Source organism: Antechinus flavipes, chromosome 2, assembly GCF_016432865.1.
Source record: "Antechinus flavipes isolate AdamAnt ecotype Samford, QLD, Australia chromosome 2, AdamAnt_v2, whole genome shotgun sequence".
In the NCBI taxonomy this organism is placed as follows: Eukaryota; Metazoa; Chordata; class Mammalia; order Dasyuromorphia; family Dasyuridae; genus Antechinus; species Antechinus flavipes.
In genome coordinates, this window is record NC_067399.1 from 519819219 (window position 1) to 519831354 (window position 12136).

The 12136-nt window shown below is 32.6% G+C and overlaps 1 protein-coding gene across 1 annotated transcript in view; it reads left to right on the forward strand.

The window, feature by feature from the left end:
- The window catches only part of SLC12A1 (solute carrier family 12 member 1), a 126477-nt gene extending 118661 nt beyond the window's left edge, over positions 1-7816 (forward strand). Inside the window, exons 25-27 of the mRNA XM_051980599.1 lie at positions 827-962; positions 5364-5431; positions 6495-7816. Coding sequence (XP_051836559.1) covers positions 827-962; positions 5364-5431; positions 6495-6630 — 340 coding nt within the window. The 3' untranslated portion in view covers positions 6631-7816. The remainder of the gene's footprint in view (positions 1-826; positions 963-5363; positions 5432-6494) is intronic.
- The last annotated feature ends 4320 nt before the right edge of the window (positions 7817-12136 follow it).

Consider the following 12136-nt stretch of genomic DNA (forward strand, 5'->3'; position numbering starts at 1 on the left):
TTTCATATTGACATAAATATTTTGTATAAGTATAAAATACTTTTATCTTTTTAAAATATTATAAAGCTTCTATTAGATTCTCTCTCCTACTAATATGTTTTCCTTTTAATCAAGTATAAATATCCCTAGATTTTCAGGTATTAATATCCATCCTAACCACCTTGACCCCTAAACAATATTCAAATACTGTCATTTGAAAAGTTCTCTCTTACACTCAAAATACACAAAAATAAACAAGCAAAGGCATCTGCAACTGTTACCAAAAAAAAAAAAACCAAAAAACTCAAAACTCAAACTGTTATTATAGTCATTAAGTTCACAAGATTATATATTTTTTAATTCAACATGCCCACACCACACTAACATAACTGGAAATTACATAGGTAGATTGAAAGCTATAGCCTTTTTGACTCTTACTAAAATCTAATTTATATCTTATATCAGTTCATAGGCTATTTCCCAATTAGCATGTACAATAAGCAAATAGAAAATTATTTTATGTTCTGATATGTCTATAGTAAAGTTATTTGCTTGAATGGAAATTGCATTACCAAAGGAGCTAATATTTTTGTATTTTTGTGTTTAAACTCAATAAAAATACTTCACAGGTTGGCGACATATTAAACAAACTCTGGGCATCTTCTAAGTAGCCAAGAGGATAGATTCTTCTTTGTTCATAGGATGTTACTCACATAAATAATTCTTAAAATATTTGCATGACATTCAGCACTGATTCAAAGTCAGCAGGACCAGTAATACCTAGAGTATCTGTGAAATAATGAGTCAGTTTCCTACTGTGAAGCATCCTTTATAATTCCAATTTCAGCTGGAAATTCTTTGAAGAGATGATTGAACCATACTGTCTCCATGAAAGCTGTAAAGATTTAACAACTGCTGAGAAATTAAAAAGAGAAACTCCATGGAAAATTACAGATTCAGAACTGGAAGCATTCAAGGAAAAGGTAAAGTCTCTTCTTCTCTAAATTTTTACATTGTTGTTAGAATAGCTGAAAAGAAACCAGTGACTGGTTGAAAGAGCAACAGTAGAAACCGCTATTATTTTCTTTCATTGTTCAGGCATTTAAAGGTTCTGCATTTTTAGATGTTTTTCAATCATCTCATTAGATACAACTACTTTTAAAATTGCTTGTTTTCATTGCTTTTGGTTTGACTTACAAAATCAGAGTTGTTTTAGAAAAGAAGAAAAGTAGATTGGCCATGAAATTTGTTTTTTTGTTATCTCAAAGAATAGTAGGTATCCATGTATAGTCATTTAAGTACAGACCTTTTAAAAGTAGCAATATAGGTTGAATAGCTTAGGAGCATCATCAGTGCTCTTAGGTACCATTTACTTGCTCTTAGGTACCATTTACTTCTGTAAAAAATATGGAATACATGAAAGTCTCAGAAAAGATTTGAAATGAATAAATTCAACAAAGGGTTTAGGCAAAAATTTACTGCGTTAAAAAGTCATTTTTAAAAATAGTTTGGTAGTAGGAAAAAGCTAGGTGGAGTAGTAGATAAGAGTATTGAAACTGGAGTCAGGAAGAATTAGCTTCCTGAATTAATCCAGCCTCAGACACTTACTAGCTGTGTAACTCTGGGCAAGTCACTTAGTCCCGTTTGCCTCAATCTTCTCATCTTTAAGATGAACTGGAGAAGAAAATAGCAACCAATATTTCAATATCTTTGCCAAGAAAACTCCAAATGAGGTCATAAAGAGTCAGACATGACTGAAAAATGATTGAACAACAACAGTAACGAGGATCTTATTATAAGACCTTGAATAGAAGGGGCAAAATATTGACTTTCTTCAGAAAAAGGTCAGAATTCAAATCAATTCAACATTTAAGTGCCTAGTACATATATACAGGGTACTAGGTATGAAAACATCATTCTTATCCTCTAGGAGTTTATAAATTAATAGAAAGGATATGATAGTACACAAATATATTATCAACAATATAGAATGTAAGAAAGTAAGGGGAAAATTAAGGCATAGTGTTCCAGGAAAATCTGAAGAAGAATCAGTGATCAAAAGATTACCTAAGACTTTATGATGAGATACATATAACTAATTATATTTGTCTGTATTTAAGTTGAGGGAAATTGGTCACAGTTCTATCATAGAATTTTTCCAATTTATCTGAATAGCAGATCTCAGGGAAACAATTGGAAATCATAACATAAACCAGAATTTGTGGTTGATTTTATATATAAATGAATCTTAATAATATAACAAATCAGAATTTGTTATTTGTTTTGTGTACAAAGAAACTTTTACTCTTTTTTAAAGTTATCAAATACTTGAGGCTTTTGTCTGGTTTTAGAGACTGGTCTTTAAAAGAACAGATGGGTTGGTATATAATTTGGGTGTTTCTAATTAATTGACTAACCAGTCTGAGTTAAGGATAAATTCTACTTACTTCCCTCACCACTGGAACAATAGTCACTTAAGATCCATTTCTTTCTCTGTAATCAATTTAACTCTATTCAGTGAATGCAGGTTATGATATTATTCTTTGGAATAAAGTATAGAATTAGGAAAAGTTTTAATTACTATCTTAAATGTATTTCAAAGTCAAATGAAATATTCAAGTAGATTCAAAGCTAAGCATGTATGTATATTTATGTATGTGTAGACAGATACACACACACACACACACACACACACACAAGTATATTCCATGTGCATCTGATTTGGATCAAATATGAATTCATTATGTCTTTTAAATTTAAGAAGGATTTTTGGATTGCTGAATTCTGATTTTTTTTCTTTAAAAGAAAGGATTATGTTGTTCTAGTTATGGGACTACCAAAGTGGGAACTTGCAAGGCAAAATCAGGGAGGGTGAATACAGGTCATTATAATCAGGCTAGGCTTACTAAAAACATTGATGATCAAACAATAAAAGGAAAAAAAAGCAGATGAAATAGACTGAGAATTTTAAAATTATACTCCATAATACGGACTTTAAATCAAATTAGGAATTAATGGAGGCATACCAATGAAAATATGTTGGAGAGGATATGAGGTAAGTAATATCATTCATTAATTCATTCATGTGGCTCAACATGGTTTTTGATAAATAGACTAATGCACAGAATGATTTAGAAAAGAATAGATCTTATTCAGAAATGTCAGTAAATCAAATGCTACACTATTTTGTATGAATGGGGGAGATGGTAAGTAAAGACTGAGGGAGAAAAATACAAGAATTTAAGCATTTTATAATATGAAACTTAACATCTAATTTGAATGTTTATAATATAGAGGACAGTGAGAACATCCAAATACAATAACAAAGTGAACTTGATTGGAAGCAAAGAATGATATGAAATGACCAAAAAATTAGTACTAAGTTGGAAAACTAGTATAAGATTTTCTTTGCTTTATAAATGTTATGGGGTAGGCTATATGGTGCAGTGAATAGAACTTTATAAATATTATAGTCTATTCAATTCAGTTCAATTCAATAAACATCTATTAAGTACCAACTCTATATCAGGCACTGTGTTAAGTTTTAGGAACATAAGAAGAAGTAAAATACAGTCTTATCTTCAAGGAGCTTATAATTTAATGAGGAAAATGTCTTTTAGAAACCCCTGCTCTTCCATTGATATGAACCAGGGATTCAATTTTTTTAAAATGTTAATGTTAGCATTTTTTCTCTAAACTATACTATATGAAATTAAGTATCAAAATATTTATCACTTATATGATTTTTAAGTATAAATATAGCTTTATTTCCTTCATTTTATCCTAACTCCTTCAGCCCTCTAAGCAAGCATTTATAGGTACAGTTAATACATTTCAAATCTTGCCATGTTCCATAGCCAAAATAGCTTGGGAATCACTGGTCTAGCAAACAGAGAACTGAACCAAGCCAAGAAAGTTGTAGCTCTGTCAGGTCTATCATTTTGTGATTGAGCAATTCATTTTTTTCCCTCCTGAACCAGTGAAATTATGATAATAATTGCCATCCCTTGCTTTTCTATTACTGGAACACTGTATGGATAAATTAGATTTGGCTGTTCATTCATATGTAGCAAATGACTCACTCTGAAACATGCATTAACTATTTTATCCCATTACATTGCCAATTCTTACTAAAAAACAACATGTACCCTCCAAACTTTAAATGTTAGTACAGCTGTTGAAAGTGTTTTTCCTGATAGAAGTAGATGCCTCATGACTGAAAAGTACTTTGTGCTTCCTGGGAAAGATGGAATGTAATTCAACCTATCTTCTTGGAATATCCTGTTGAAATTAAGAATAGGCTTACTTCTCCAACCTTATCAGTTTCCTAACTCCTTAAAAAGTATAGTTGTTACTACCTTCTTTTGCTCTGTCATCCATTTTTAAGGTTATTTTTAATCCATTTTTAATTATTTTAGAACACAGGAGGCACATTGGATAAAGCTGTAGGCCTGAAGTTAGGAAGACCTGAGTTCAAATACAGTCTCAGGCACTCAAAAGCTATAAGTCACTTAGTCTCTGTAAAATTTGTAAAATGGGTTTAATAATAGCTCTCAGGGTCAAATGAAACAATATCTATAAAGCACAGCACAGTACTTGTCACATAATAAACATTATATAAATGTTAACTTATCATTATTATTCTAAAAGTTAGACAAAGGTTTCTCATAAGTTGTATATATGTATATATAATTTGAACCAAAGAATTAATTGCATGTGTTGATAATTAAGGTTCTAACGATTAAAGAGAACTTTTACTCTGAGATTAGGAGATTGGATGAGACTACAAATAAGAAAAGCTATTAACCAGAGTGAAGAGACAAGGTTTTGTCCCAAGGCTCTGAATTTAGAAAGTCCTTCAGTGTGGTAACAAAACACCCATAGCAAGAAGAATTGTTAAAACAGAAAGCTACATAATAAAATAAAATGGAAAGCTACAGAGATGGCATGGTAGAAAGAGCTACCCACCCTAATCTGCTCCCCATTTTTTCATCTCAGGATTCCTCAGTAGTTTCACACCAAGGATTTCTATCTGCTGCAGAGGGAGATGTTACTCTCTCTCATCTAAAGGAGATAGCCATTCCATTTACTGTAGGTGTGGTATTGGTAATTGCCCCCAAAGCAAAAATTCCTGTTTGTCAGTCTGAAGAAAGGAACATTGTTTCTAGAGGCAAGAGACCTGTGTTCAAATCTTGCCTGTGATACTTGCTACCTATCTAACCCTGGACAAGCCACTTAACATTCTTGAGTCTCAGTTGTAAAATGGGGGTCTGGACTCAATGAATTCTAAGATTTATTACACTATAATGCTATGAATACCTAACAGCCCAGGCCAAAGCTGTTTGCTAAAAAAAAAAAAAAAAAATCTTTTTTATTGTCCACAGATTTATCGCCAAGTCCGATTGAATGAACTCTTACAGGAACACTCACGAGCTGCTAATCTCATTGTCCTGTAAGTACCATGTCATACTGTGTATGTGTATGTATGTATGTATGTATGTATGATTGTATATGTGAACATAATGTGCCTTGCTGTATGCATAAACATGTCTATATCATGTGTGTGCATTCGTGTATGTTGTGTATTTGTGTGTATATAATATATATCATGGACATATATGGATTAGATTGCATATAATACTGTAACAAACTCTATGCTATAATATATGAAATTATGCATGTAATGTATTGTGTTTACATATGTGCATAATTTACATATTAATGTTACACCAAAAAAGTGATAATATTCAAATAATTTTATCAACCTAAGATTTTTTTAAAAGCTATACTGAATTTTAAAATTTTAGGGAGCAAGTGGAAATAAACATTGGTAAATTTTGATAGTTCAGCATGAATGGTTTATTATCTGTTTTATAGTTTTCTGACTTCTATGGAAATATAAGTATTCAAGCTGAGACTGGGTGTTAATCTCTCAAGAATATTGTTAAAAGGATTTCAGTTTGGGACAGGGGCTTTTTTATGACTCCCTACAGTTCCTAACAACTTAAAGGGTGTTTTACCTAGAACTCTTATGATAATAATAACTTAAAAACAATAAAGTAGCTGACTGGCATGATGAGAATGGTAAATTGGTCATCAGAAGATTCCAATTCTGGTTCTTTTTCTACAAGTAAACCAATTAATCTCTCCAAGTCTATGAAAAGAGGAAATTGAATTAAAATGATCATTAAGGTGCCTTCTAACTCCTAAATGATATGACTCATTCATTTTCATTATTTATTTTTCTCTTTTTTTTAATAATCTAGCACCCAAATCTGATTTGTCTGATTTTACAAAACACTTGTATTCTTTAAGAATTAACATTATTCTAAAGTTATCTTCAGACTCATTTAAGTGTTTAAGTTTTTCTTGGTATAATCAGTCAGGATGCTAATTAAATAGCAATTTAAATTACTATTTATATTATTAATGTTGGCCTCTATCATAATTTTAAAAAACTTTTTCTCTGTGTGTTTGTATTTTTTTTTCTTTCTTCCCCAATCCAATTCCAACAGGAGTCTTCCAGTGGCTAGAAAAGCCACTATTTCGGATATCTTATACATGGCCTGGCTAGAAATCCTCACAAAGAACCTCCCTCCTGTCCTGCTGGTTAGAGGAAATCACAAAAATGTCCTAACTTTCTATTCGTAATATACAAAGGATTCAAACACAATTCATTTTAATATGTGAAGGGCAATATGAAGTACTTCATGTTCCAAATCTGATCTCAAGAAACTTCCAAAGACTATTCTACTGATCTACAACCAACTCTGTCACTACTTTTTAAACTTACTTATAAAACCTAAATAATGTAAACCTATCTGCTAAAAGTGATACCAGCATCAAGAAAAGCCTGATCCCAGGCAAATGTCATCATTGCTGTCAATATATGAATAAGGACATGAAATAAAGCCATGCTTACCAGTGCTTATTTTTTTAAGCTACCATGAATGTAAATTTCTCCGGAGTAGGAGTCAAATCTTTTCTTTCCATGGTATTTGCTTACCAAGTCTAAATATATTATTCAAAAAATACATGTTGACTAACTGATCTAGTAATTCAAGCTTATTAAATGGAAAAGAATAAATTTGGCAAGAAGCATGATCATCTGTAGTCTCCTGAGAAATTTATTTAACAAAAGAGTATTAAAAGCCTGTAATTGAAAACTATTCAAAAATTCCTTGTCACTGAATGTTCAGTGGCTAAAATTGGCAATTTAATGTAAGTACAAATATACTAAAAATATTCAGCTTGAGTTTACTGCCTACTTGAAAATATATATATAGTAACTGGATTAATAAAAGCATATATTTTAATTAAACAACTAATGCAATTGCTATTTTTGAACACATTTTAATTGACCTCTATTATATAGATTGAAGTTGGCATTATACTGCTAATTATGTGTGATTTGTTCTAATTAAATAGTTGATACCTAGGAAATCTTAATGCCTTTTAATTTGAAAAATAAATAGCACAGATTTTCATATTGTCATCTATTTACATATAAATACATATATATGTAGAAAGAGAAAATCACATATTTAATTATTTTATATGGTGATGACATGTATTTAAAAGGATAATAAATGAAAAAGTAAATTAAGAATTAAATTAAGAAACTTTCAAGATTTGGAATATATAGATCGTCATTTTCTTTTTTTTTCCCTTTCATCTTGGAGACTTATTTATCAGTAGAAACCAAGCACAAAATTAGAAATAAATTTACCAGTTTTTCCCCCCAAGTGAATGACTTGATTTTTGTGATGAATTTTGGTTGCTTATAATTGATATGACATATGAAAAAATGAAATTGAAATAAATAGATAAAATTTGAGTGTGTTGGTCTATTGTAATTTTTTTTTTTTTACTTTTTCATTATGAAGGTTGAGTCAAAGGTAGTACTTCTGAAACCTGGATCAATAACTAGCCTCATGAACCCCGAGGAAATGAGGAGAAAACAGAAAAAACAAAACAAGACAAAAAATAATACAAATTATGCTTATAGAACTAGGCAACAGGAGGTAAGCTTAATAGATCCAGGAGAGAAGAGGAGGGGAAAATTATGTAGACCTAGTGTTAAAAGTGCTCAGGACACCACTTTAAGATTAGCAATGATATCATTTTAAATATATAACTGTGCTAAGTACTTTACAATCATAGCTTTTGATCTTTATAGCCCTGAAAGATAGGTACTATTATTATCCCCATTTTACACATAAGGAAACTGAGGCAAGCAGAAGTTGTGATTTGCTCAGGTGTCAGAAATGGATTTATAATAACTGAAGAGATAAAGCTCGAGCAATGTAATTTATTAGCAAAGCATACAGTTGCATAACAAACTGAGTCCATGGCTCCTCAAGATTTTGCACAAAAGCTAATACAGTCAAAGGGAGTAAAAAAAAACAAGCTATAAGGCTTGGATATTCAGATATTTATTAAAAGAAAGCTTTGGAACTTTCCAAGATGGGGGACAGGAGAGTAGGTTCAGAGGGGACAACCTTCTGATTTCTTCAAAATCAGGCGATTTACAGGAAAACAAAACCTAAGTCTTAAAATGGAGGTTGTTCACAAAATGTAACCAGTTTAGTTGTCACAATTTCATTTTTCCTTTCTTTGATCCTTTGTAGACTTGGCTCTCAATTCTTGATTGCTATCTAAAAGCCAGATCAATAAAGTTTTTTATGTATTCATTATGGACATCATCAAGAAAAGCCCAAGAAGTATCCTTTCACATCCTTATAGTACAATAGCTGTTACAGAGTCTAAGGACAATAATGAAGCATAAAACAGATAGCCCATTTGCCTATAGTGGCTGGCAAGCCATTATCTTACAACCAAGTGAAACAGGAAGAAAAGGAAATATTCCCTCAGGGGTCCTTTGGTTTAGGCACTTGTGTTTCTGTTTTAAGGTGTTGGAGAAGATCAACTCCCTCATCATCCTGGCAAGTTTCTCAGTTTCAAGTGAGCAACAGACCCAGAAGTAGTTCTCACAGTAGGGAAGGTTTTTACCCAATGAGTTAGTTGATTAATGATTACAAGGCAAACTCTGTAGTGACCAGACTTAGGCATGTTAACAAAATCAGTTTGCAAGTGCTCAAAAGGAACATGAGCTAGGTTGATTGCTGAAAACAATAACATGAAATACATAATGATCAAACTTCTGACAAGTAGGACAGGAAGCACAAATATGCATGACATGGAATATTATTATTGTTGTTGTTATTATTATTGTTCTATAAGAAACAATCAATAGCAGGATTTCAAACAGATCTGGAGAGACTTATATAAACTGATGCTGAGCAAAGTAAATAGACCCAAGAGAACATTGTACACGGGCAACAACAAGATTATGCAATGATCAATTCTATGGATTTGGCTCTTTTCAACAATTAAGTAATTCAGGCCAATTCTAATAGACTTGTGATGGAGAGAGCCATCTGCATCCAGATAGAGGACTGTGGGAACTTAATATGGGTCACATAGTATTTTCACCTTTTTTTGTTCTTGTTTGCTTTTTGTTTTCTGTCTTTTTTTTTCCTTTTTGATCTGATTTTTCTTGTGCAGCATGATAATTATGGAAATATATGCAGAAGAATTGCACATGTTTAACACACATCAGATTACTTCCTTCTAAGGAAGGGATGCAGGGAAGGGAGGGAGAAAAAAATTGGAACATAAGATTTTGCGAAGGTGAATGTTGAATACTATATATGCATATATTTTGAAAATAAAAAGCCAAAAAAATAAAAAATAAATAAAAGAAAAACAGCAAACATGCATGGCAATAAGGGTAATATCAGAACAGAACCACATCCTTCTAGTCATTATCTACAATTCCTTCTGTGCCAAAATGCTCCTCCTTATGGACAGACAACCCTGGTGATAGAAACTCCAAGGGAGAAGTGTTTTCTGCAAGGCCCTAGATACTGTCTTGGCATAAAAACACTGTTTTCACTTTGCAGTTTTAGAGTCATTATTAGGTCAACATTAGAGGCAGAAAGATGAAACACAAACCCATGTCCTTGAGGGCAGCAGATTTTGCAATAGCATCAATACCCTTGTTTCTTCTTAAAACAGGATTGGTTTCAATAGTGTGGTCAGGACAATGAAAAAAAGCCAGAGAGCACTAGGCAGTCATAGTGAAGATAATTCACCAAAGAAGTGTAGGTTCATAATCAAGAAAGGTCACTGAGGGACCTCTTGGCCATGTTAACAACAGAATATCATGGAAAGACTCCCCTGAGGTACATATATCAGGGAATAACATGGCTGGGTTGAAAATCAAACACTTCAGAGTCATATTTGCTTTCCTCCAAAAAGTCACTTCATATTTAACAAGTCTTTGAAAAGAAAAAGTTTAAGTTCAATATCTCAAAAAGAAAATCTCAATTTCATGGAAGCATTGCCAACATACTGAATCAAAGAGGAAACTTTGCAAATAATGGAAGCCATGCCCTATTGTAAAATTTGATATGGCTGGGTGGGCTTTTCTACCTCTGAAGTAGATGAATGCACATCCATTGTATGTTCTTCCAGGTGAAAACAAACAGGGAACATCAAGTTGAATGGGCATGCTATTTTTTTAAAAAGAAGTTGAGCAAAGATCTATTGCAGTGAAAACAGGTAACCTCACTGGAAATTGAGGAGATGACGGTTGCAAGATTGAAAACTAATGGGTATCTAGGTATGATATAAGCATTAATAGCACATAAGTCTTGCACAAAGGGATAAATCAGGGCCTAGTTTGGTTTTCCTAAAAGGAAGGATCAGAATGGTACAAGGTTATTTACACATATAATAATATCTTGATCCGTCAGAGAATCAATAATGGCTGGATTGCCTTTAAGGGCCTGGACAAGGAATATTGAGGAATGGATGATGAGAAGTCTTTCTTAGTCTTGATGGTGACAGAGATAGCAGAATTTAACATGCCTAAATCTATGAATGAAGTTGCCCTTAGAGAATCAGCAATGTCAGATGCAATCCCCAGACTATCATTGAGGGTTTTTTGGTTACTCTGACCCAATACAAAGAACAAAAAGGGGGAGTCAGCAGGGGATTGTGAAGACAAAGATTCACCAGAGGAGCAGGGAATAGTAGCCCTAAATTTACAAAGGAGATCATAGCCCAACAAGTTAACAGGAGATGAGTATAAAGAGAAAAGAGCTCTATTAAGAGAGGATAAGTAATAATCACTTGCAGAGACAATTTGGGCACACTTTGAGGCGTCCCTAAAATCCCAACAACATTTAGAAATTCAGTAGAAATTCAGTCAGAATGTGGTTTGCTCATCAAAAGAATTAGAGGTTCTAGTATTTAATAGGCAAGTATAAATCACGTTAAAAACTTTGAAGGAGAGGTATGGGAAGAGGTAGTGATGGAATAGCTGGAGCAAGGACATCAGGATTGAAAAGAGAAAAAAAAAAAACTTCATCAGAATCTACAATCCCTGCCATTCTACCCCCTCATTCCAAAAACTTTTTGTGGGTTCTTTTATTTCTACCTTTAAGTCCCACTTTCTACATCCTCTAATAAGGTGGCCCTTTTAGTGACAAAAGTATCTACACAGTTCATGGTTTCCGGATACAATTCTCTGAGGTTTTCATGAAGGTTTCTCTTTCCTTTCATCCCTTCTTTCATAAACATATTGAGCAATGTTTTTAAACTCACCAATGCCCTTTTCATGCCAACCATGGCAATTTTTAATGGAAAAATTTTCATATTTCTGGCATGGATTAGCTAACAAAGATCAAATTAATAATTCTTGCATTTCAGATTGACTGGCTCTAACTTATGTACTGCTTAGCATGCTTATACAGACTATCATATAAGCGGTTATTCTTTTTCTTTTTCAACAGTTCCTTGGAACTTATTCCAATTTTCTAAGCAAACAGCACAGATCTCCATGTCCCTAATTAAGGATTCTCTTGCCTACTGCAATTTGGTATAATTGGCCAAGACATTGGATTCCAGTGCGAATCTTAAAGAAGCCCATTAGGGAGACCTGCAAAACTAACAGGCACCCCACCCTTAGTGAAACATACATGTTTATAGCCTGTCTAATATCAGTTGTTTCTCTTGACAAGATTAAAGTTTCCATTAAATCAGTTATGTCTCCTCAGGTAGAATAATAACCCCTAAGATTGGCCTGAAA